At 61.7% G+C, this 26162-nt stretch overlaps 1 protein-coding gene and 1 long non-coding RNA gene across 7 annotated transcripts; one reads left to right on the forward strand and one right to left on the reverse strand.

Moving 5' to 3' along the window:
- Positions 1–717: 717 nt before the first annotated feature.
- DLGAP3 (DLG associated protein 3) lies at positions 718–24459 on the reverse strand. Of its 2 annotated transcripts, none has more exons than XM_071453511.1 (12): positions 23469–24459; positions 12709–12790; positions 9004–10087; positions 7877–8079; positions 7255–7369; positions 6921–7155; positions 6106–6446; positions 5913–5998; positions 3761–4185; positions 3429–3520; positions 3086–3229; positions 718–2737 (listed from the first exon to the last, which is right to left on the reverse strand). In XM_071453511.1, the coding sequence occupies exons 3-12, from the start codon at positions 10030–10032 to the stop codon at positions 2519–2521; spliced, it is 2889 nt and encodes a 962-aa protein (XP_071309612.1). In that variant the 5' UTR covers positions 10033–10087; positions 12709–12790; positions 23469–24459; the 3' UTR covers positions 718–2518. The 2 variants fall into 2 exon arrangements, with proteins under 2 accessions (XP_071309612.1, XP_071309613.1); XM_071453512.1 differs by having other exon boundaries at positions 7255–7321; positions 23469–24458.
- Positions 14811–15304, forward strand: LOC139603071 (uncharacterized). Of its 5 annotated transcripts, none has more exons than XR_011683562.1 (3): positions 14811–14892; positions 14976–15137; positions 15183–15304. It is a non-coding gene; the product is annotated as an uncharacterized lncRNA (long non-coding RNA). The 5 variants fall into 5 exon arrangements; XR_011683563.1 differs by having other exon boundaries at positions 14976–15053; positions 15099–15224; XR_011683561.1 differs by having other exon boundaries at positions 14812–14931.
- Positions 24460–26162: the final 1703 nt, after the last annotated feature.

Consider the following 26162-nt stretch of genomic DNA (forward strand, 5'->3'; position numbering starts at 1 on the left):
CATGGGGGGGATACGGGGGGGACACCGAGGTGGAATCATGAGGGACACGTGGGGGACACCGAGGGGAACACCGAAGGGAAAAAGATTGAGGGATGCAGAGGGGCACGAGGAGGAGTCATGGGGAATATATGGGGGGACAATGAGGGGGAGTCATGGGGTGACATGGGGGGACACGGAGGGGAGCACGAAGGGGACCGTGGAGGCGACACGAGGGGGAGTCATCAGGGGAGATGGCGGAACATACCGGGGAGGACAAGGGGGGAACATGGAGGGGAGTCCTGCAGGGGACAAGGGGTGTCACGGGGAGACCCCCGGGGAGAGTCACGGAGTGTCACCCATGGGGGGACACATAGGGAGGAGACCCAGGGGAGCCCCAGGGACGATTCAGAGGGGGAGACACGCACAGATCACAGAGGGTGTCTTGGCCACGGGGAGAGAGAGTCATGCAGGAGTCACGAGGAGTGTCACAGCGAGACACCCACGGCGGTGTCACTGGGGAGACTCACGTGGGGAGTCACAGGGAGAGAAACGCCCACAGGAGGACACCCATGGGGACAGACTCAGAGGCAGAGACCCATGGGGAGACCCGTGGGAGGTTTCCATGGGGAGATCCACGAGGAGACCTGCAAAAACGCCTCTCCCACCGCATGGTCACCAATTTCCCGCACCACACCCATGCCTTTCCCACCCCACGGACACAAAAGGATGGGAGACAGCTGAAAGGCGAGCCCGGTGCCGGCCATGTCCCCGCAGGGAAGCGGCCGCTGGCCCGGAGTAACCAAAGTCATCTTTATTAATTGCGGCGGTTCGTTACAATAAAAAGGGAGCCACGTGTCACGGTCACTGCACGGCGCTGGCCGGGGCGGGGGCCGGGGGCCCTTCCCAGGCACATCCCTAAATTGGGGGTGCAGGGGGAGTGGGGTGGGGAAGGGCTTTGGGTGGCTGAGTGGGTGCTGCCGTCACGGAGGTGTTTAGCACCGACGGACCCCCAGGAGCGAGGGACCCCAGCGAGGCGTCCCCCAGCTGCCTCTGACCCCACCGCCCTGCCTGAGGGCCTGGGCGAGGTTTGGCCCCAGATTTCGGGAGGTTTGGCCCCAGATTTCGGGAGCCACCTGGCACCCACTGGCCCTGCCCTGGGGGGTGGCTGGTGATGCTGCGTGGGGCTGCTGGCGCGGCAGAGTGAGGGACAGGGGTGGGGTCTTCCCCCCTCTGCCACCAAAAAAGGACCAAAAAGGGACACTGAGGGGGGGACAGGATGTTTGGAGGACGGGGTTAAGGACAGGGATGAGGCAGATGCAGCCTCCTGCCCCACCACGCTGCTCTGCCCTGGAGGGAGCTCTCCACCCTGTTCCTGGCTCTGTGCACAGTGATGGGGGAGCTGGGAACAGCCACATCCCACGGTGTCCCTTGGCCCTGAGAGGCATCAGGTAGGTGACAGCCCTATCCCGGGGTGTCCCACCCCACAGGGCTCCGGGAGCTCAGGAGGAAGGGGTGTCCCCCTGAGGGTGTCTCTAGCTCCACACTCAAGGGACAGCTGCTGGCCATGCCCACACCCCGGTCCCACCCACTGGTGCCAAGCCCAGTGTGGTCCTTGTCACTGCAGGTGGGCTCACCGGGGGAGCATCTCCCACCTGCAGCAAGGCACGGGAGGGGGGGCTATTGCCTGTCCCTGGCTAGTGCCACGTTGCAGAGGTGCTCCTGGCCTCCAGGCTGGCAGGAGGGAAGGACGGACAGATGAGGGATGGGCTGAGGGGACGGAGGGCTGAGCGGGAAGGGGAGAAGCGCGTGGCGATGCTCCGTGCGAGGGAAGCGGGGCGGCTCGCCGTGACCGGGGGGCCTCTGCTGCTCTGGCCCGTCCCACCAGGCAGGACACAGCGCTGGTCACGTGTAGTTTCTGGTTTATTCCTTGGGTTATATTTATATATGTATATAGGGGAGGGAGCCCTGGGTCCCCACGGCACCTGAGCCGCGGGCGGGGGGAGCAGCGAGGGGACCCCTTTGTCCCCAGCATGTCCCAAAGCCTCGAGCCGGCAGGGCAGGGCTGGGGGGCTGTGGCCGGGCAGGGGCTGGGGGCCCTTCCCCGCCACACACCAGGGGATTGCACTGAGTACAGAGAGGCGGGGGGGCCTGCCTGCAGCCCCCTCCCCTCCAGCCCGGCGGGGCCGGGGGCTGGAGGTCACCTCTCTTTGGGTTGGGATGCAGGGGCGGCTGTGCAGAAGGGCTGGGGAGTGGGAAGGGGACAGAAAGCTGGGACACAGCCCCAGGGAGGGCAGAGGGAGGGAGGGAGAGCCCCGGACCCCAGGAGAGGCTGGCAGGGGCATGCGGGCAGTGGGGGGCAAGGGGACGGGGCAGAACCGGGCTTTGCGTTCACCCGCCGTCGGATCCACGAAAGGGCTAAGATAGAAAAGAGAGAAGCTGTGAGTGGGGCCAAGAGCTGCCCCAGGGTGTCCCCGCGGCCCCCCATCACAGTGAGCTACGGCCGCGCCGTCCAGTCCGGGTAGAAAAGCGGAGGCTGCGGTCACAGCCGGGTCTGCGCCTCGGGGATGTAGATCTCGATGCTGTCCGCGCTCTCAGTGGCCGAGCTCTGGCGGAAGGAGGCGGCTCGCTTGGCTGCCAGGAGCCTCTTGCGGGCCTCCTGCCGCTGCCGGTCCACCGAGTCCAGGGAGCGCTCCTTCACCGGGTGCACCTTGGAGCGCGGCGGCTTCTTTGGTATCGGGGGAGGCACCTTCTTCTCCTCCTGCACAGACAACAGGGGCTTCAGGCTGGGACCTCCCAGCAATGGGCATCCCAGCGGGCTCAAGCCATGCTGAGAGGCTCCACAGACCCTCCCACAGCTTGCCAGGCAGGGCTGCACATCCCTTTATCCATCCTGTGCCAGGACCCTTGCCTGGCCCTTTGCTGGGATACATCAGTGGGAGAACAGCCCTTCTCTACCCTTGCTTTTTCCCAGCTCTGTTTTTCAAGGGTTTGCTAAAAGCAGCCACCAGTGAGAGCCCAGCAGTGGTTTGGGTGCAGTTGTGCTTGGGGATGAGGAGGGAGGAAGAGGTGACAGGTACAAGTGCCAGTGGCAGAGCCCTGCCCTCACCTTGGGCTCCATGATCTTCCACCCATTGGCCTTGAGCTGCTGGAGCTCCCCAAACTTCATGCTGACATCCTCAATGGAGAGCTGCAGGAGGTCCCAGAAGCCAGCCAGGTCTTGGAAGGTGGGCACAGGGAATGCGTTGGGATCCTGTGGGGACAGAGGGACAGAGTGCCATCCTCATCCATCAGTGGGATGTTGGCTCTGCTGGCCATGGGGCCATGCCAGCCCCTTGTGCTGGCTCTGGGTCCAGCTCTCCTCCATGGTGGTCCATAGTCACTGCTGAGAGTATGAGACACCCCCTCCCCAGCACAGCTGGCCCCTGGCACGCTGCCCTGCCCACACTCACCATGTTCTGCTGGCAGAGGCGGTAGAACTGCTGCACCTTCTGGGACATGAGGAGCTGGGCACTGCCCACAGCGCTCCGGATCTTCTCCAGGACTGGGGGGAGAGCAGACAGTCACAGGCAGCTCAGAGCCCTCCAGCACATCCTGTCACTTCTCTCCTTCACATCCCTCCAGCCCCAGAGGGTTTCCCGGTGCTTCTTGCCCTCACCCAACCCCTCCAACCTTGGCAGGGAAGATGCTCCAAGGTGGGAGCACTGCAGGACAATGACTGCGCCCCCCCGGCTCTGCAGGATCCCCAGCCCCTCCCTTCGCTGTGTCACCCCACCCGACTCACTCTCCTCGGGCAGGTCATAGTCCTCCGCCTCCCTCTCCATCTGCTGGCACCATCCCTCCATCTTCTCCACCTCTGCCTGCAGCAGTTTGATGAACCACTCCCCGTCGCGGTGGCACGGGGAGGCGCGGCCGGAGTCGGGGAGGCTGCGGGAGCCCCGCTCGATCCAGGCATCCCTCCGGGGCACCTCCACCGTGTCGTACTGCAGCTGGTAATCCTCGCGGTACGCCCACTGCCCCTGCGTGTGCACCGTCTTGTACACGGCGTACTGCCGGCCCGACTCGGGCTCCGAGGAGTGCCGCTGGAAGGGCCGCCCGAACTGCAGGGCTTTGTCCTCGGTGGCCACGGCCAGCCCGGTGAAGCCCTCGAGCTCCAGGTCCGCCTGCACGCCCGCTGTGACGCTGTTGGAGCGCTTGAAGCGCGCTCGCCTGCGGAGACAAGGAGAGCGTGGGGACCCTCACTGCCTGATGGGACAGTCCCTCACTGTCCCATCCCCCTGAGACATAAACTTTAAGGAATTTAGAGGTTTTAGAGGAGCTAAGATTTCAGTTAGAGATAAGCTTTATTGGAGTTGATTAAAATAAATGGGTAAGCCCTGGTGAAGTTAAGAGTTGGTAGTCGCTGTGACGCTGTTGGAGCACTTGAAATGCTCAGCCTGCAGAGACAGGGAGAGCGTGGGGACCCTCACTGCCAGTCCCTCACTGTCCCATCCCCCTGAGAACTAAACTTTAAGGAATTTAGAGGTTTTAGCAGAGCCAAGATTTCAGTTAGAGGTAAGCTTTGTTGGAGTTAATTAAAATAAATGGGTAGGCCTTGATGAGGTTAAGAGTTAGTAGTTGCTGTGACACTGTTGGAGTGCTCAGCCTGCGGAGACAGGGAGAGAGTGGGGACCCTCACTGCCAGCAGGGATTGTCCCATCCCCCTGAGACATAAACTTTAAGGAATTTAGAGATTTTAGAGGAGCTAAGATTTTAGTTAGAGATAAGCTTTGTTGGAGTTAATTAAAATAAATGGTTAGGCTTGATGAAGTTAAGAGTTGGTAGTTAACTGATAACTGATTGCTTGTCAGCACAATGTTTGGTTAGCTGTGTTTATAATGAAGAATATAGAAATTGATAAATAGTTTTTAGGAACATAAGACAATTGTGGCCTCCTCTGTTCTGAAACCAATTGAAGACAGGGAGTGGGAGTTCTACCGAGGGTTCATTTGTCATATTTGCATTGAAAAGGTAGAAAGGTCAGAACGAGGAAGACTTCATTTACTTCCTCATTTTGGGACCCCTCCTCATGAAAAGGACCACCGACCCATTTCAAGGACCAAACTACACATACTTAATAGCGTTTGAACTAATTACCATACAGAGTGGGGAATGGGATATACCAAAGTTATGAATATGCATTTGTATTTTGGGTATTCAATACCTGTATAGATAAAAGGACTCTGTAATCACCTGTAAATTGCAGTGTGTATTTGGGAACTATCCCACAGTAAACATACACTTTCTAACTCTAAACTGTTAGAGAGTTCTTGCCCATCACAGTTGGATATCGGTACTAGATCAATATCCATATTTTTTTAACAAATCACCCCTGTCAGGTATGACAGTGGCAGGGGCAGGGTGAGGGACACCCATAGGTAGGATGGGGCTGGGGATGCCGGGGTGGATCCCAGAACATTCAAGGCCACAGGCACAACCCTGAGCAGCTGCGATCTGCCAGTCCCTCATCTCCTCTGCTCTCAGCCTGTTTCCATGGCTACCAGTGCTGGACCAGGGATGGAGAGGAGCACCAGGCTGCATGGGCACAATGCCAGAGCTCCCCTCCTGCAGGCCATGCAGGTTCTGGCACACCTGGCATTCCCATCCCAGCCAAAATGTCATGGTTAGCTACAGAAATGCCCAAAGGTTCATCTACACCTGGCGTGGGCTCAGAGCTAAGGGCTGAGCCCAGCAGAGGAAACAGGAATAGGGCAGCCCCTTCCCCTGGGCAGCAGAGAGGACAAAGGAAAGGCCAAATCCTGCTCCAGGTGGGGGCAGCTAGCCTGGGATGGGGATGCTGCTGAGCTCTGGGGTTTCAGCCAGAGGGGAGAGGGAGAAGATGCTGTGGGTGTAGGAAGCCCCTGGGAACCCAATGCATCAGTGCAGCCACGTGGTACCTTTTGTCCTCCTCCACCTGCACCCCGATGGAGTGGAACTCCCTCTGGCTCCGGCTCTCCGTATCCGAGTCAGAGACGGCCTCAACCTGCCAAGGGGCAGAGAGAGAGCTTGGAGGGCAGCCCCAAAGCGCAGCGTGGTGGCTCAGCACGGCCCACAGCACTCGGGCAGCCCGCAGGGAGGAGCAGAGCCCACCTGCACACCGATGGAGGGACGCCACTTCCTCTGCCGAGCCAAGCTCCGCAGCTCCTCCCGGCCTGGGATGGCCTTGATGATGAGGGTGGAGGGCTTGGGAGCAGCACGGGGCTGGACTGGGGGCAGGTCGAGGGCCACGGCCGTCACCTTGGAGCTCTCCAGGCTCTCGGCCGAGTTGCAGCGGGCCGCGGCATCTTTGGACCAGGCGGGGCTGCGGGCGACCTCGCTGGGCAGGTAACTCTCGTGGGTGGACTCGGTGCTGCTCTGCGCCGTGACGGAGATGAGAGGTTTGGCTTTGGTTCCTGGAGGGATGGGAGGTGGAGCTTTTCTGTAACTGAAGGCTGTTGTGGGAGAGGCGCAGGATGAAAAGGCACGTGAAAACACAGACACTTGCTCATTTCCCGCCACGAACAGGGGCCCCGGGGAATGCTGCCCGTCTCCTCCCACAGCACGGGGATCATGGCCCCACAGGGTTTGCCCGTTAGCTGGGTTAGATGTGGGCCGGAGTTCAGAGGGGCTGTTTGACCAGGTTTTGGGATTGGAAAACACCCCAGACCCACACTGGCCACATTGCTGCAGCAAGGGGCAGAGATGGGGACAGAAGGAGGGGATGGCAAATGGGTGCTGGGGACACAGAGCACCCCCCTGCCTGGGACTGTGTGACGAGCAGGACACTGACACCCTGTCCTGGGCACTACAGGGGTCAAGGGCCAGGAGGAGGGCAGCAGCAGCCCTTGGCAGGTGCCCAGGTGAGCAGGCAAGGAGATGTGGGGTTCCCTCACGCGGCCAAGCCCTCGCCACCCCCCAGGACTCACAAGTGCTGGGCTTCAGGATGCTGCTGGTGATGGGCGGCCCAGGAGGGGCCGACATGGAGAAGAGTGAGAGACAGTCGTCGTCCTGGGAGCAGCCTGCCTGGATGGCCCGCAGGTAGCTGTGGCTCCGCATGCGGAAGCAGCCGGGCAGGTCCAGCGCCTCCACGGCCTGCGACTCCACCTCGCCGAACACCGACTCGCAGACGGCCTCAAACTGGTGGTTGAGCTCGTCGTTGATCTGGGGAGAGCGGCGGGTGAGGCTGAGCCAAGGCAGGGGATGCTCAGAGCGACATCCCTGCCCCAGCCTGCCCCGTGGAACCTGAGCCACAGGACGTACCTGGCCGGTGGTGAAGGAACGGCCGTAGCTCTGTCCCCGCGGGAGCATTCGCGGTGGCGTGCAGCAGCTGGGACAGTTACAGATATATGAATCAGAATAGTGCCTACTTGCAAACCTAATGAGAGACAGTGGGAATAGAAGGGATCGCACCAAAAGCAACACATTCCAGCAGAGCATTGGGAAATGCAGCCACAGTGATCCTCCCACTGGCCACTGCTGCTGTCCCCACTCCTCACTGCCCCCAAAAGTGTCACCTACAGGGACTGGAGCAAGTCTCACTCATCCCCCTTTGAACATGCCTCTTCTCCCCACGGTCTGCACGTGGCTGCAGCAGCAGGTCCCTCCCAAAAGCCCAGCATAGCCATGTCCCCCCCAGTGCCCTGACACAGAGCAGGGACGGGGCTGGGTGCTGCTGCGCTGGGGAGTGCGGCTGTGAGCGGGGACAATGCTGTGAGCAGGGAGGGTGCTGTGAGTGGGGACAATGCCGTGAGCAGGGAGGGTGCTGGGAGTGGGGACAATGCCGTGAGCAGGGACATGCCACTTGTCCTCCCAGGGAGCCCTGGCCCATGGCCCCACTGCTGCCTGCAGAGCTGGGACGGGGCTGGGAGGCAGCAGCCCTTACTTGGTCCTGGCCTGGTCGGCGCTGGAGGAGCGGCGGTAGCTGTCTCGCCGCGTGGCCGCCCTGGGCAGCACTTTGGAGCTGATGTCCGAGTCGGCGCTGTCCTCGTCGCCCATGGCCTTGATGTAGCTACCGCTGCGCATCCGCCGGCACGGGATCTCCCCGTCCTTGCCCGCCGGGTACCCGCTCCACTCGTCCTGCGGCACCTGGAGCAGGAGGCAAGCGTGGGAGGATGTGGTGGCCAGGGTCCCACAGGTGGGATGCAGAGCCAGGTGGGATGCACCTGCCAGCCCAAATCCGGCCCAAATCCAGCATGTGTGCCCAGCTCCCCTGCCCTCCCCATGCACCCCAGAGCTGCAGGGACAGACCCTGGGTGCTCTGACCCTTTTGGAAAGCTCCAAAATCCAGGAGAGCAGATCCCTCCTAACAGGCACAGCTCCCCATTCCCACAACACGGGGCGGTGCAGCAGCTCCCACCTCACAGCCCCTCTGGCAGGAGCGTCTGGGCCAAATCCCACCCATGCCAGCGCAGCACCCGCCTGACGTATCGGGCACCAGTGCCACCACGTGCTGCTGACGCCAGCACCACGGGGTCCTTATAGGGCAGTGGCAGGGGAATGGTGTCCCCTGGGGCCCCCAGCCAGGGTGATGGGGCCGGCACCCTGCCCCAATGCCCCTGCTGCCAATGGAGACAGGCCCTGGCCACCCCCACTCCCAGCCAGAACAGCATTGCTGCTCCCTGTCTCCTTCCCCCAGGAAAGGGAGAGAAGAGTTAATTAGTTTTTAATTGGAAGGGGGGTGACCTAGAAGGGAGCCCGGTGATGAGGCAGGCAGTGGCACCCAGCCAGACACACAGGCAGGATAAAAGCAGTGACAAGGGAGCAGACACAGGACTGCTGGTGGCCCTGAGCTGACAGAGCTGTCTGACCCTAAATGCAGCACAGGGCAGGAGGCAGCAGATGGACTTCGAGGGGACATAGGGGCCATGGGAATGGGGCACAGGTGCTGGGGACACGGAGCAGAGCTGGAGCATCCCCACAGCACCCCAGGCTGCTGGATGGAGGGTCCCAGCCCTGGCTCATCCCACAGCACAGTCAGCCCCACTTCTCTCACCCTGCCCAGCCCCTCACCTGCAGGTACTGGTACGCTCGGTCTTTGGCCTTTGCTTCCTGAAGCATCAAGGTCTTCTCGGTGCCGCCGGCGCTGGGATAGGCTTCACGGGCCTGGCTGACGGTCATGGTGTGCCAGGCACTCCTCTTGAGCGTCTGGCCGTCCAGAGACATGGACATGCCGGCACAGGCCAGGCATTTTCCTTCCCCGCCGCCCTTTAGACTCTTCAAGGTCAAGTCTCTGAAGGCACTTTCGGGAGCGTCCACGCAGTACTGGGTGCCCTGGTCGGCGGCGTGCCGGCCGGACACCATGTAGCTGCTGTCGCTGTCCAGGTTGTCGTCGGAGCTCCACCAGCCCAACATCTTGGACCGGTGCCGGGAGTCCACCTTACGGTCCTTGCTCTTGCTGCGCTTGCCGTGGCGGGACTGGTGGTGGTGGTGGTGATGGTGGTGGTGGTGGTGGTGGTGGTAGCCGTCCCCGCGGCCGTCCATCTTGGCGCCGTTGTAGTCCCGCTTGGCCGGCGCCTCCAGGGAGTGGGACTTGGCGAAGAGCTTCTGGACGGAGTGGACGAGGTGGCGGATGCGGCTGGGGCTCTCGCTGCGGGGCTCGGCGCCGCCGGCCCGGGGGTACTGCAGCGTGTGGAAGCCGTCGTGGTGCAGCGGCAGCTGCTTCTCGAACTGGTCCAGCAGCGTGGGGGGCAGGCGGTTGATCTTGCTGGCGGGGTGGGCGGTCGCCATGCATTCGTCGCAGGAGTCGTAGGGCTGCTGCTGCTGCTGCTGCTGCTGCTGCTGCGCGTGATGCATCCTCGGGAAGGTGCTGCTGGCGCTGGCGGAGGGCGGCTCGCTCAGGGGCCCGCCCGGGCACTCGCTGCCCGCGTCAGGGCAGTAGGGATGCTCCAGGGAACACGGCTCGCTGGGGCTGGGCAAGTAGGGCGGCCGGCCCTCGGGGATGCAGTCGGCGGGATGCTCGCAGTTGTCAGGGATGCAGCGGCAGCGGTGGCCGGAGGAGGGCTGTGTCTGGCTACGCTCCCCATGGTAGCCCTTCATCATTTCAGCACCCACCCCATAGCCGCGGCATCTTGCCGGGATGCCCCTGCGGGCTCATCTGTGGGGACAGGGACAAGAACAGTGTCAAGATCCCCTCTACACCCCCACAACCAGCAGAACATTGGGGCCACCTCACAAGAACCAGCTGAGAAGGTTGGGAAGCTTCCAGGGCAAGATTCAGCCCTGTGACGTGCCAGAATTCTGGCTTTCCATGTGGTGACAGGAGCACAGTGCCTGGGCCAGGCACCTGGGGTTACCCCCAGCTCAGGTGCTCGGAGGGGGCAGTGGGAAGGAGAAGGTGCTGCCAGCAGCGATGCAGGCAGCAGGGCCTGCAGACGGCAAGGGAGGACATGCTGCCATCAGCAGATCCTTGTTTTCTTCTGCAACACCAAATATTATGAAGTGTTTCTCCATTAGAAAGCGGCTCTGGCTGAGTTTTTCAGCCGTTGCGATTCACAGCGCCGCTAATGAGCTGCCGCGGGGCGCGGGGGGGCCCTGCTCTGATGTCTCCATCCAGCCCCACATGGAGACCCACAATCCAGGGCTCTCCTCCCTGCAAGCCCTCGGGATGGGGAGCCAGGAGCAGAGATGGCTGTGCTGTGTTAGGGCAGCCCCAGGGCGAAGCAGGAGGATGGACGGCGTTGAGCCAGGCTGAGCTTGTGCCAGCCAAGGCTGAGCCGCCTGCACGCATGGAGGTTTGTGTGCCTTGCAGCCCCTCAAAGGCTCTGTCTTTGGTTGGACTGTAAATGAGGAAATTACTTATTCTCCAGAGTATCTCGGCTAATTAACAGGCGTCGTTAACGCTCTTGTTGTCAGATTCAGGCAGGGTGCTGCAGGCAGCACGTCTCCCATACTGGCTGCAGGGAAAGGTGACCGTGGGATGCTCCCTGTGGCACGTGGGGATTTGACCATGGAGACTGGAAACGAGGGACACTGGGAGGGCCAGGGCTGGTGGGAGGGGGTTGTGCCCCAAGCAGCCCTGGAGGAGAGAGCAGCTGAGGGTCCCCAAGGGGTGTGGGAGTGGGCAGCAGTGGCGTTTTGGCCCTGAGCAGCAGACAGGGCCCTAGGAACACATCTGCCCTAAGCCACCACCACCTTCCTTCCCAGCTTTTTGAGGCTGGATGGCTCCATCCTGCACTGCTCCCCATCCTCAGATCCCGCTCCTGCTCTAACAAGGCTCCCTAATTGCTGAGCGGAAGGTGCAGCTGGTACAGATGAATCCTCTCCCCTCCCCAGACAGCTGCTGCGAGGAGCAGGAGCGGCAGCGTAGGATGGAGCTGCCTCCCTGGCCTGGGATCGAGCAGCAGCATGGAAGGACAGACAGACAAACAGGCTCCCAGCCCAGCTCTGCCTCCGCAGGCTGAGCTATCATCTCCTGCTCGGGGAGGGAAGCTCGCAGCTGATCCAAATATTGCTGCCGCGGCGGCAAGAAGGAGTCAAAATATCTGCGGAGCCTGTCAGCACGAGCCCGCCGGGCTTTTGTGCTCGGCAGGTGCAGGAATTCAACAAAGCCGGAACCGCGGGCGAGGCGAGGCAGCGCCGCCGCTCCCCCGCACCTGCGGAGCGCCGGCAGCGGGTGGGGACACGCCGTGCTGGAGGAGCCGTGTCCCAGCTCACCAAGGCGACACAGGCGTCCATGGCCTGCCCAGGGACCCGCCGGGCTCCCTGAGGGCAACCTCGGGATGGAGAAAGGGTCGGGAGAGACCCAGTGGGGCTCAGAATGGGCGGCACAGCACAGGGTACCCATCCCATGTGCCAGCAGGAATGGCCTCATGTCATGATGAGAGAGCCCACTCCTGTCCCCTGTGCCAGGAGGGCAGGCTGGCAGTGGCACTGGGGCAGGCTGGCCAGGGCTTCCTCATGGGCACATGGCCGAGAGCTGGAGCTGTCCCTCCAAAGGCCAACGCACTGAGCAGCCCTTGGGATGGAGGGATTTGTGCCACCAAAGCACAGATTTAAGTCAAGGGGGAAACACCCAGCCCAGCTGAATTTTGTGCCATTTAACACCAGGGTAATTACCACCAGTGGGAACCTACCGCCCACACAATTATGTGCTAGGATAAACTGGAAGAGCATAATTACCATTACAAATAACTCACTCCTCGCCTTTATTGCTTCCAGCCTGGAGAAACTCCCACCAGTGGCTCCCCATCACCACCTCCCTCTGATGTCTCTCCCCATTGTGAGGGTCAGCTCAGGGAGGAGAGGGGCTCGCAGTCCCTGGTGCTCCAGGCCATCCTGAAATTCCGCCTCCTGTTTAATTTCCCATGGGAGCACTTGGCAGAGGCAGCTCCGCTTCCCAGCAGCTGCCCCATGAGATCCCAGCCTTGGAGGCAGCGCCGTGCTGAGCCCCAGGGCTGCAGGGGTTCAGGGCAGACCCCCCCCAGGAGCCTGAGCTTCCCTGGGACCCCACAGCACCCAGGATGCTCCCATCCTTCCTCCAGCTCCAGGAACACCAGCGGGGATGTGAGAGGACATCAAAACCCCACCACAATGTCTGGGTCTGGCAAACCACCCTGACACAGGGCAAGACTGGGCTTTGCAACACTTCCAGGTCCAACCCCAAGAGCTGGGGTTGGTGGCCCTGCACTCGGGGCGTCCTGGCCCCCTGCCCTTCCCCAGCAGCCCCACCATGGGCAGCCCTGCTGGGGTCTGGTGAAGGTTGCTGGTGGCACTCACCGCCCGGCGCTCAGGGGGATGCTGTCCTCATGGTCTCACCAGCAGCAGCTCCTCCACGCTGGGAATCCCTGGGGCAGCAGCTCTGGGGGAGGAACAGGGTGGGGATGAAGCCAGAGCGAGGGTGTTCCCCCCCAAAACCAGCCTGAGCCACCTCCCTGTGTGTTCTTTATCAGCCCAGCCTTCCATCCTCCCCTGAGGCCGCCCCACACCAGCGCAGCAACGAGGACAGCTCCGCACGGCCACGGCCACGTGTTTCACCCAGTTTAGCCCCAAAACCATCCCAGTCCCATCCTGTTATGCAATCTCCTGCCAGCGGGTGCCAGAGCCGGCCCAGCGGCCTCCTCGCCATCGACTTTCATTTGCTCCGGCTCCGGCCGCTCGCTCCACAAAGCCTCCTCCCGCCACCCCGCCTTCCCAGCGTCACCAAAGGGACTTTTTTTCCACCTTCCAGCCCGGGAGAAGTGCGAGCTCGGCCCGTTCTGCAAATTAATGCGAGGCTCTGCCAGCTTGGGTCCTGCTGGGGACCTTTATGGCTTGGGATGAAAGCGGGAGAGAACAAACACGCAGCGTGAGCGAGCTGGAGCCGGGGAAAAAAAATAAAATAAAGTGGTTTTCCCACTTAGGGGCTGAACAAATTTGATCTACGGTCTTCGGAAGAAAATAAATATGGAATACCGCCAGGTCCTTTCCACCGTGCTTTTAATCTATTTACTCTTTCCCAGCTCGTTGTAAGTGAGAAGGATTGTGGAAAGCAAACATTTTATTTTATTACTAATTGCTCTGTTATTTTATGAGGCTGAATTAGTAAAATTTACTCAGTCTGGAGGAAAAAAGAGGGGCTTAGTAAGAGATCACCTAATTTAGAAGAGAAAGGGGAAAGGGAAAAGATGAAGAAAGAGAAAGGGAATAGGAAAGGAAAGGGGAAAAAAGATGAAAAGGAAAGGGGGAAGGGGAAAAACAAAAAGAGAAAGAGGAGGAGGGAAAGAGGAAAACAGTGTGAGCAGGATGCAAAGATCACAGAAAATGCACTGGCTGCAATCAGGAAATCAAAACCAATTACTGTTAATAAAAGAAAGCAGAGCAGCTGCAGGCAGGCGCTGCCTGCAGAGGGCTGTGAGGGGCAGGATCCAACCGGGCACCGCTGGAAAAAAGGGATGAGGCAAGATTTGTTAAAAGTCATGAAAGATGAACACAAGCTGAGGATTTGCAAATATGAGTGGAGCAGGAAGTGTTTGCTGAGGCCACTGGGAAGGCCACAGAAGCCAGCACAGCTGGCTGGGACCTCGACAGGGCTGCAGGGCTCTAGCACCCCAAAAAATCTGGAAGACCCTGACACCCTGACATAACTGGGGGGCTCTGGCACCCCGAGGCTGGGGGCATCTCCCCTGGCTCAGCTCTGCCCTGACACATCCCTTCTCACCCAGAATGGGCACTTCCCAGGCACCAACCCCAAATCCACGATGCCCCAGGGCTCCAGTCCAGCACAGCCACCCTGCTCCAGAGCCTGGAGGCTGAGGACAGGCCGTTTGACGGGCTGGGTACGTTATTAAGCACATGATTAATTTTGGCACCAGCCCCAGCTGCCTGACAGCTCCTTCTCCAGGGCTGGGAGAGCGAGCGCGAGAGGTGCTGCCTCTGCTGATGCAGCGGTTGGTGGGATGAAAAATCCTGCAATGCAGCACTGCTTCTTAATGAGCCATTTGTCTTTGAGTCTTCTTCACTCATTACCATGCCGGGAGAGGGATGGGAGTTGCCCCACGTCCCCATCTGAGCAATTACTCCTGGAGCAGAGCGAGGAAATACGGCCACGAGGCGCCCAGCTGCCAGGGATCCCTGCACGGCCGCCAGCGCGGGGACTTCCCACCACAACACCACTGACTCTGCCTGCTGCCACCTCGGGGGGACAGGAACCCCCTCCCTGCACTGCACACACGGCCCAGGACCACCCACCCTGGCCCCAGACCTGATTCTCTGGGGGTAAGAGCTGCTGTGCTGGGTGTGCAAAGGAGCTGGAGCATCCTGGAGCTGCCAAGGCAAAGGAAGGAGTCTGGCATTCCATCCCTGCAAAGCCCAAACCAGATCTTGGTGGAAGAGCCACATCTTCACAAGCCCTTTAGGATGGGGAACATCTGGGCCTGGGGGCATGGCAGCAAGGTGCCAGGAAGCTGGTTGAGAAGGAAAGAGGTGGCACAGGGAATGGGAAGCTGGCTGAGAAGGAAAGAGGTGGCACAGGGAATGGGCCATGGCAGCTGCTGAGAAGGAAAGAGGTGGCACAGGGAATGGGAAGCTGGCTGAGAAGGAAAGAGGTGGCACAGGGAATGGGCAGCTGGCTGAGAAGGAAAGAGGTGGCACAGGGAATGGGCCATGGCAGCTGGTTGAGAAGGAAAGAGGTGGAACAGGGAATGGGAAGTGGGTTGAGAAGGAAAGAGGTGGCACAGGGAATGGGCCATGGCAGCTGGCTGAGAAGGAAAGAGGTGGAACAGGGAATGGGCCATGGCAGCATGCAGAGGAAGGGCTGGCAGGGGTGAGAATCCAGCAGCCCCATGGCACAGGCAGCTCCAGCCCCCTCAGCCCTGCAGCAATGTTCATCCTGCCCACAGGACATGGCACACAGGGCATGGACTGCCAGAGGTGGGACCCCAGAGCCAGAGCATCAGGAGTGCAGCCAGCAGAGCTGGGAGATGCCCATGGAGGGACCCCCAGGCCAGGCAGGGCTGCAGGGAGCCCAGCCCCTGCCAGCTGGCACAGGCACTGTGGGCACTGAGGCGCACAGATGAGCACCCATCACTGGTGATGCCCACGGACAGCTCCCCTCCCATGGCACCCTCGACATCTGCCCACACTGCCTGGGGCCAGCAGCTCCTGTGGTGCCTCCAGGGCTTGGTGGAAAGGGGGACAGGCAGGTGACACCAGGGAGAGACCATACATAGCTTGCTGTTCACCTGGAGTGAAGGGAAGGGACAAGCAGGGACATCCCCTGTGCTGCGCTCACCCTGGGCTCTGCCCACACTCCCATGGGCACTCCAGGCACCAGCAGTGCCCCAGATGGGCTCCAGCATCTCCCAGGAGTTAAATCTGCCTGTGCCAGGGGCACTGGGGGCCATGGCAGCTCCCTCAGGCCCTGTGGCTGTGCCAGGGACCCCAGCTGGCAGCAGTGTTGGATGAACCCCATTTCCCCATCACCCCCATTTCCCCTCCTGGTGTTGGATGAACCCCATTTCCCCATCACCCCCATTTCCCCTCCTGGTGTTGGATGAACCCCATTTCCCCATCACCCCCATTTTCCCTCCCACCCACATGGAGGCACCAGCTAGGCCCCAAGGCTTAAAGAGCCACTTACTCCCCAGCCATGCTGTGTAATGGCTGAAGCCAGGGATCACTCCAAAGCCTCTTTGGTGAGCTGGGGGCAGCGCAGCCTTAGCGCTGAGCATGGCAGCAGTGGCAACTCCGACCACCTCCTGCCCATTTCCTCCAAGCCCCGGGGCAGGCTGCCCCTTCCCTGCCCAGCTTCACTCCCACTGAGCCCCCAGCAGGCTGGCACTGCCATCCCTGCTCTGCTTGGCTGAGCCAGGGCTCTCACCTGTCGCCAGCGTTGCTCCTCATCCGGGACGAGGCACTCTCTGCTCCACCCCAAATAACAACAATTCCAAATAAGACCAATCCCAGCCGGTTCCCTTCAGGGCACCACACCCCTCCCAAGGGCCCACAGGGGCTGGAGTTTCCAGGAACGAGGAGGAAGCAGAGCCCTGGTCCCTGTGCCAGCAGGGATGCTCGGGGCCATCACGTCCCATTCCCAGGCTGCATCCCCTGGGGCCAGGGCTGGGATGAGCACAGCCAGCCCGAGGCTTGGCACAGCCCAGCTTGCCAGCAGAGGACCCAAATTGCCGCTTTAATGGATGGGCTTAATTTGCAAAGCTGATGAAAACCTAAATATTTAAATACATAATTCTGCACAACGCTCTTAGCGCGGGGACAGAGCACGGGGAGGGGGGGCATGGCTGCTGAGTGAGGACACAGCAGGCGTGGGGGATGCTCTGGTGGGACCACCTGGATCACCTGGGCCAAGAGCACCTCCATCACAATTTGGGGACCATGCACACCCTTGTCCCCAAAGCCAGCAGCACCCACAGAATGGGTGCCATGGGGAGCTCTGCTGTTGGCACTGGAGACCTGCTCCACCATCCAGAAGCATCCCAGAGCGAAATGCAGGGAAAAGAGAGTGTGGTCCAAGCCAGGGAGCTGTGAAGGGCAGTGGGATGAGCCCCCATGGAGATTACACCACCGATATTCCTGCTACAACAGCTTAGAGATAAAAGAGATTTGCAGGATTTACCAGCAATACAAATTGAATATTTAATTTTAGCTGCAGGGGAGGAGCGGGGGCTCATCCCAGGGGTGCACGGAGGTGTGCAGGTGGTGGGCCTGGAGAGATGTTTCCAGCTGCTGGGGGAAAACTGGTGTCAGAGCCATCCCCACGAGCCAGAGGGGCTGGGCATTGTCATGGCAGTGGGACTGGGCACCCCCTGCCCAACCTGCCCCCAATCCCACCAGCCACTCACCACTGCCAACGGCACAGCACAGCCTCTGCCAGCACGTGGAGCTCCTGCAGGATCATCCTCAGATGAGCCACGTGTGTGTGAGCCCAGCACCAGCTCTGGGGGTGCTCAGGAGGGGTCCTGACCCCACACACTCCCCCTGGGCCAATGCGTGGCTCCTTTGCTGTGCTCCGCTCTGCCCTGACCAGGATGTACCCAACGAGGCTGGGCCTGGCTGAGGATGCCCCTGGATGGGGCCATTTGCCACCCAGGCCATGGACTTGGCAGGGAATGGGGCTGGAGGCAGAGGGAGGAGACACACCTGGGTGTCCTGTGGGATGGGGTGGAGAAACCCCCAAGGGACCCAGCCACCCTCTACCGAGCCACAGCAGGAGCAGAGGACAGGCAGCAACAGCTGTGAGAACGGGGCTGCTGGATGTCCCCAAGGCCAGCACAGGGTCCCCAGGGTGCCACCGCGCCGGGTGCCCGTCCTGGCTCACCCCTCCATGGCCTGTGTGCGGTGCTGGCGCGGGTGCCAGCGCAGGGAGGGCTGGGGGAGGACGGCAGAAGATGAATGAGGGAGTCGGGAGGCTAATGGCATTGTCTGGAAAGTAGGTCGTGTGCTGAGCAAAAAGATATTTATATCAAAGCTCGTTCCCCCGCAGAAGCTCCCGAGCTGGGTACAGGCAGCACCACGAGCCCATGGCCATGCTCTGCACCCCCGTGACACCCCTGTGGCACCTCATGGCGCTCCACGCCCCCTCCATGCCCAGCTCTGCCACCCTGGGCCCCCACCTGCCCTGCTCAGGGGTGGCAGTGCCAGAGGTGAAGTCATCCCGATGGAACGGAGCTTTGTGTTTTTCTGACCTGGCTGCAGGCGCCGGGCACTGAATGGCACCGAGTTATTTTTGTTTTAATGCAACCTTTGCCAAGGCGTGATGTTGCCCTGGATGCTCCTCAGATGGGCAGAGTCAGCCCAGGATGGCCATGGAGGGTCCTGCCCAGCCTCAGCGGTGCCACCCTGGCCTGTCCCAGCACCTGGCTCTGCCCATGCTCCTCACACCCTGCATCACCCCTGACCTGAGCTTGGGCCAGGTCTCAGCCTCGTTGCAAAGCTCAGTCACGTCCTTTCCTACCCCAGTATCCCTCCCTCACACCTCCAGCCTTCCAGGAAAAAGCCAAGAAATTATCCCAGATATGGAGTCAAGTGTTTTTGCCCCCTCTGGCCATGCTGCCCCAGCTGTGGACACGGCCCAGCAGCAGCCACGGGGCCATCCAGCCCTGCTCTCCATCCCCATCCCACACCTGGCAGCCAGCACGGCAGGAGCAGGTTCATTTCCCATAATAGCTGTGTCGGCTGAATTTACAGCCTGGCTCCAAGTTATTAATAATAATGGCCTCACTCTTAAGTAGGGCTTTTCATCTGCCTCAGAGCCCTTTCCAGAGGACGTCTGCAGCATTATCACCATTTTATTCTCGTTTCAGTGGGCACAAGAGTGAGATGGAGAAGGGGCAGCTGATCTGTGCTGTGGAGTGGATGGTCCCGTGGGGAGCCCAGCCACGAAACCCCCAGGGAGGCCGGAATGCCGAGGATGCAGCCACAGCCCCGAGGCTCCCGCCGGCCCCGTGCCGTGGTGATTTACACCAGCAGCCAGCCCGGGCCCTGCCGCACGGATAAATCCACTTCAAGCAGCAATAAACCAGCGTCACCACATCGGTAATCCGCAGCGCTGCCACCGCCGTGAGGAATCCAGGGGCAACGCACATGTGCCGATAAATCCCAGGCTTGTCTCAGCGGGGAGGTCCCTGCGGTGGAAATCCCCGCTGGAGCCGCGGCCGGAGGGGTGGGTGCAACCAGGGAGATGCCAGCAAGGGAGACCCTGGGGATGGCTCCAGCACAGGGGACTCACAGCGGCCACGTGGGACCGGGGACATCCCCGGAACGCCCCCCTCCGTGTCCCCCCGGCGATGCCCACCCACCCCGGGTGTCTCCCTGCCGTGCTCCACAGCGAGGACTCGATGGGCAGATTTATTCCCCTGGAAGAGAGCTTTGATCCGAAGTTATTTTTTGTTTACTAGCAACAAGGTATTGTAAATACATCTTTGCCGATAATTATAGAGTCTGGGCGCACACCTTAATCTCCATAAAATATCAGATGCTACAATTTGCCTGATTTAATGAGATTGGAGGCTGATAAGCCGCTGAGCTAAGCTGTAAACTTGGGGGGGAGGAGGGAAATGATTGCAAATGTGCTAAACCGCCTTCGTCCTCCTCCTCCTCCTGCTGCTGCCACGTGCCCAGCCCGGGAGCGTGTGCCCAGCCCCGTAGCCCCCTGCCCAGCTCCAGGGATGTGCCCGGGCTGTGCTGCAGCAGCTTCACGCAGGGATGGGCATTTAGGGCAAACGGAGCTTTTTATACAATTTACCTCATTAAAACTCCAGGAGCTGAGCACGGCACCGGGCCGTGGCCGGGGGCTGTGCCTGGGCACACTCTGTTCCCTGTGCCCTGCCGGGGGCAGCCAGCACAGCCCCAGCGCCAGGCTGGGTCCATGTGCCAGCTGAGGTGTGAGGACAGGGTCCCCAAGGGGCTGGGCTGCACGGGCAGGTCAGGATGGACGTGTGTCCTTATGTGTCCATGTGGGTCCAGCCGTGTCCAGGTGTGTGCCCAGACCTACCTGGCACCACCGGCCATGCCAAGGGCGAGCTGGACTGAGGGGTCCATGCCACCCAAGGCCACCCTCCTGCACGGGCACAGCCATGCCCTGGCCCTGTCCCTTCCACAGCCCTGGGGCTTTGTGCAGTCCCGGGTGCCCGGGGTGAGGATCCCCTCCTGCAGGGATGGGGGCCCTGCCTGGAAAGCAGGAGGCTCCTCCTGGTAACGAGAGCCCCGTTTCCACAGCAACCTTAAAGGCCCACAGGTGCTGCCTCTCCAGCGGCTCTGGCATTTCTGGGGGACACTCAGCCCCTGCCCATGCCCAGCACCCCGTCCCCCCAGCCCATCTCCCCCAGGTACCACCTGGGCTCATCCACAGTCCCCTCCCTCCATTGGGACCCCCAAAGGTGCAGATTCCCTGCAGCAAGAGAGATGGGACCCCCCCCAAAATACCCCTGTGCCCACCCCGACATCATGAGGAGCCAGTGCTGACCTACAAATGTCAGGCTGACAGGTTAATTACTCTCCCTCTTCCTCGGGCCGTTATCAGATGGAATCAGACGTCACCTGAGACTGTTAATTGGGCTAATTATTCCAGTTTCAGATTTTAAATAATTAGTTACTGTTGACTCCAGCCTGACTTCCGCAATTTTCTATAAAAAGGTCAAATGGTTCCTGGAGCCCAAAACCCAAGAGATGGGGTGGAGGGGCTGCAGCAGAGGTCAGGCACACCGAGACCCCTGGGCTGGCTGGGGACACTGGGGACAGTGTGGCTCCCACCAGTGCCTTGTGCTCTTACTGGAGCTGGCAGGAGAGGGACATCACCTGCTTCAATGGCAACAAGGGACACCAGGAGAGGGAGGGGGGTGTGGAAGCACAGGGTGAAGGGTGGGAGGGAGCCCCTTCCTCCCTCCCTTCCTCCCCCAGCATGGTTAGAGCTGCCCCAGGCTGAGCTCCCTGCCCAGGCTGAGCCACAGGAACCCCCCAGCAGAGCCCAGGTCCCTCTGGGCACCTCATCCCTCCTGGCTGGACTCCCCAGGGCTGAAATCTCAGCCCAAGGGTTTCAGCAGCTGTGATTGTCCCTCTGGGTTTCCCTGTGGGCGCTGGGCAGTGGGCACACGGGCAGCACTTGCCCTTCAAAGGGTTTGGTGGCCAAAGCAAGCCCTGGTGCCCCCGGGCTCCCTGCAGGGAGTACCTGTCACCTGCCCAGGCATTGCAGAGGGACACGCTGGGCAGAGGGACAAGCAGAACCAGCTCGTTCCCTCAGGAACACCACGCTTTCTCCCAGCCTCATCCCCGCTATTAATAGCCTTCACTAGCCTCCTCGGGAGCCATTTGCATATTTGATTGCAACTCCGGGGCGGGGCAGGGCCCTTCAATCAGCCGCTCCCGCAGTCTCATTTGCATGGGTTGACATTTTGTTCTGGGAGCAGTGACACCGGCACTGCGGTTGGGGACACGGTTCTGGGGGGCCGAGGTGAGCCCAGTGTCACCAACCAGCAGCGCTGCTCCGGGCACATCAGCCAACCCGTGCGTGCCCGGGAGCACCGAGCAGGGCCGGCAGCCCCTCCCTGGCTGTCCCAAAGCCGGCAGGGAGTGCTGGAGCCTTGGTGGCCCATGTCCCCACACGCCCTGCCCTGCCCTGTCCCGCTCTCCAGCCCGTCCCTGTCCGACCTGCCCGGCGGGACGATCAGAGCGCCCGTGCAGGGGAGGCTGTGCCCGTGCCCAGCCCGGCGGGCAGGGTGTGGGTGCCGGGCACAGCACAGCCGGGGTGAGGGCACAGAGCTCCGCGCGGTCCCCGCCCCGCCAGCCCTGTCTGGAGCTGCCGCACATCAAAGGGCAGGGGCAGGGCGGGACGTGCCCAGGGAAGGGGGGACCTCAGGGGCACCCCCGGGGGCAGCGAGGGTCGGGACCCGCCGCCGGTTCGTGCTGCGGGTCGGACTCGGGGGATCAGCACCGCGGACAGCGCCCGCTCCAGCACGGCCACCATGGCCAGCGCCACCAGCACGGCCACCGCTGTCACTGTGGCCACCATGGCCAGCGCCACCAGCACGGCCACCGCTGTCACTGTGGCCACCATGGCCAGCGCCACCAGCGCCACCAGCACGGCCACCGCTGTCACTATGGCCACCACTGCCATCGCCGCCACCAGCATGGCCACCACTGTCACCACGGCCACCACTGCCATCGCCATGCCACCACCGCCACCAGCATGGCCACCACTGCCACCATGGCCACCACTGCCACTATGGCCACCACTGCCATTGCAGTTCCACCACCGCCACCAGCACAGCCACCACTGCCACTATGGCCACCACTGCCATCGCCGTGCCACCACTGCCCCCATGGCCACCACCACCACCAGCACGGCCACCACTGCCACCATGGCCACCACTGCCACCATGGCCTCCACTAGAAACTCCCACCACGATAAACTCCCACCATGAGCAGCACTGCCACAGCCACCATGGCCACCATGGCCACCACTGCCACCAGTGTCACCACAGTGCCCAACCACACGTGCCACTGGTGTCCCCGCCAGCAGCCCCTGTGGCAGCCCCAGGCCAGGGCTGTGCCAGACAGCGGCAGGAGGAGCTGGGTGGTTCCAGGGCCCCGGGCAGACACAGCCCAGAGCTGTGTCCCAGGACGCCCTCGCTCCCCCCCGGCTCTTGGCATCACTTGGCAGGAAAAAACAAGCCAGGGTGAGGCGTGGGATCAAGCCTCAGGATGACAGGGATTGGGAGAGGGCTCTGCTGCTTCCCTCCCTCCTGCCTCAGTTTCCCCTCCAAGGAAACACAGCAGAGATACAGGTTTGTGTCACGGAGAGGCAGGGTGATGGGGGAATCCACAGAGAGGCACAGAGGGACCCAACTGCCACTGTGACTGTGCCAAGGAGCCGACTGAAGACAGGCAGGGCTCGAAGCACAGATGTCAGCACCGGCTGTGCCGCTCCCCGGCAGCGGGGCCGTCTGGCAGGCAGAGCTGGGGCTCCCCAGCTCCATCCCCGGACCGACACACAGACACACAGACACACAGACACACACAGAGGGGACCCTGCCCCTCGCATACACAGAGGGGCAGCCCTGCCCTGCTCCCCACAGCCCCCACTCAGCACATCCCCTCCCCCAGTTCTCACAGCTCCCAGCCCCCAGCCCCAGCACACACCCCCTGCAGCACACACAGCCCTCAGCCCCATCACACAGCCCCTACAGCACACACAGCCCCTACAGCACACACAGCCCCCAGCCCAGCTCTGCAGGGAACAGGAGCAGAGACCTCGGGGCTGGGATCTCCCCATCCCGGTCGGGCGAGCTTCAAGGCTGTGCCGAGGCTCGTCTGAGCGAGGGCTGGCCGGGAGCCACAGGCTGCACACCGAGGAGAGAACGTGGCTGCCAGGGAGGAGGATTTAGCCACGAAAGGGTTAGGGTTGTGGGCTGCCCGGGCCGGGGGATCTCGCTGAACTGGCACGGCTGGGCACAAAGCAGGGCTCTCCCAGGACTGGGGCTCTGCCAGGCACGGAGCCCCCTGCACGCAGCCAGGCCCTCTCCCCTCCCACCCAGCGCCCCACTCACCCTCCGCCGCTGCTAAGCCATGAAGTTGCCGGCCTGGGCTGGGCAGGAGCCGGAGGATGGATTCCCTGTGATCCTGCAAATTCCCCGCGGGCCGCCCATGCCGCGGCCAGGCCGCGCAGCGAGGCCGGAGGCGTCCCCGGGGTCACGGCCACCCACGGCAGCGGCGGCGGCGGCGGCGGCCACGCTCCGGGTGCCGACACCGGCACCGGCACCTCGCAGCCGGAGAGAGGCGGTGGCGGAGCCGTCGCCCCCGCGCGCTGGGGACACACCCACGCGCGCTCCCCGGCGCGCTCGGCCACCCCCGCGCACCGACAGCACCCCCGGGAAGGGGCTGCCCACGCCAGCAGCGCCGCACGCCCACGCACGGCCCCGCACGGCCGGACCGACACACGGCCCCGCACGGACAGACTGACACACAGCCCCGCACGGACGGACAGACACACGGCCCCGCACGGACAGACTGACACACAGCCCCGCACGGACGGACAGACACACAGCCCCGCACAGACAGAGCGACACACGGCCCTGCACAGATGGACACACAGCCCTGCACGGACAGACCGACACACAGCCCCGCACGGCCGGACCGACACACAGCCCTGCACAGATAGACACACAGCCCCGCACGGCCAGACCGACACACAGCCCCGCACAGACAGACGGACACACAGCCCCACAGGCCGGCGGATGGACGGACACCCGGCACAGCCGGATGGACGCACAGCCCCGCAGGCTGATGGATGGACAGACACCCGGCCCTGCATGGCCAGACAGACACACGGCCCCACACACTGATGGATGGACAGGACCCTGCACACACAGATGGACACACAGACCTACACATGGATGGATGGATGGATGGATGGATGGATGGATGGATGGATGGATGGACGGATGGACAGGGCCCTGCACACACAGATGGACACTCAGCAGCTCTGTATCACTGCACATGGCCATGTGCACCTGGCTGCTCCCACTCACACACGGCTGTGCACCCCACAGCTCCCCTCGCTCCCCACACACACCTGCTGCAGGGGAACCATGTCCTTCCCCCACCATGGGGCTGTCCCCAGTGTGCCCCCACCCAGAGAGGGCCCTGATGCAGATGGGTGTCATGAACAAAACATGAAACTGGGGCCATCCCTCAGCTCAGCTGCACAGATGGCACCAAGCTGGGGGGCATCAATGGGGTCTCACCCCAGCCCCAGGTCTGGGGACACCAGCCACAGCAGGGACAGCCACTTCCAAATCATACAGTGTTTCCCCAGTACCAACCATTCACCATTACCAAACAAGTGCCCCAGCACGCTCTGTGCCACCACAGCACCTGCATCCCTTTGGGAAGAGGAGAGGTTCCCCAAGACTGGGAAATCAGCAGGTCCTGTCACAATGGGACTCGATACCTTCAGCTCTTGTGGTCCTCTCACTCCAACACAGCACCCCTCATGCCCACACACAGGCTGTTCTCCCCCTTCCCTCTGCCCACCAAAAACTTCAGCTGATTCCCAGCCCAAACATCTCCTGATCCTCCTGCAGGAGAGGGCCAGGCAGGCAGCAAGGCCCCGTCACCACCCGCTGCCCAGAGCTGCCAATTTAAGGCCAAGCAGACTCCTGGTGAAACACTGAGCTCTGGCAACCCCGCCACAAACATCTGCTCTTCCAACAGCACCGTGATTCACAGGCTATTAATTGGGGCATGGCAGCTCTGGGAACTGTTTGCATCCCCTGGCTTTGCTCAGAGCCACAACTCGCTGCTGACAAGGTCTGGGTGCTGGAGGCAGAGCCAAACCTGGCACGGCACTGGCTGCAGTGGAGCCACACCAGGACAAGCCACGGGGCACCGTGCCCAGCTCCCACCCAGGAGTGATGCAGAATGAACCCCAGGAAAACACAGCAGTGGTGCCCAGTGCTGGGCAGAGCCACAGTGCCTGCTGGATGCCTCTCTGATGGGGTTGGCAGGTGCTGGGGGTGTTCCTGAAGTTGCTGTCACCAAACATGACCAGGTTTGCATAGGGTGTCCCAGCTACTGAGCCATTCACTCGCAGGGCTCCCAGACCCTGCTCGGGCAGCACCAAACAAAGGCTGAGGGGAGCCTCCAACAACAGCCAAAAGGAATCTGAATTCAGAAGCTGATTAGAAACCATGTCATGGCTTCTTCCTGCTCCAGCATTTGGGGAGGAGTGAGCTGGGGGGCGATGTGGAAAATCTAATTAAGATTGAGGACAGGTTGCAGAGGCACTGACACAGGCACTGCAGGAACACAGCTGCTTGTGGGAGGGGGACACGGGGTGCTGCAGCACCCCTGGCCTTGCAGAAATGGGGAAGGTACAAATTAATTCTCCTTACCCCGATGGGTACTTGCTCCACTGCCACGTGCTGTGGCGGCTGACAGAGCTCAGCTTTTGGACCTGTGGTGGCCTGGCCCTCTCTGTCCCCTGCCAGTGACACTGTGCAGCCCTGGAACGAGCTGCTGAGCAGGACTGGGCAGAAGGGGCTCAATCCTGCCTGCTTTGGGGGAGGCGGGTGTGGAGTGCTGAGCTGTCTGCCCTGTCCATGGATTTCCAGTTGGCCCCCCTGTGCTGCTGCTCATAGAGGAACCAGGCATCACAGGGCCATTGGGATGGCCGAGATCTGAAGGCCACTTTATCAGAGCAGGCTTTACACCTGGTTCTGGGGGATGGCAAAGCCCAGAGG

Source organism: Agelaius tricolor, unplaced genomic scaffold, assembly GCF_023055355.1.
Source record: "Agelaius tricolor isolate 1412-34295 unplaced genomic scaffold, bAgeTri1.0.p SCAF_36, whole genome shotgun sequence".
Lineage (NCBI taxonomy): Eukaryota > Metazoa > Chordata > Aves > Passeriformes > Icteridae > Agelaius > Agelaius tricolor.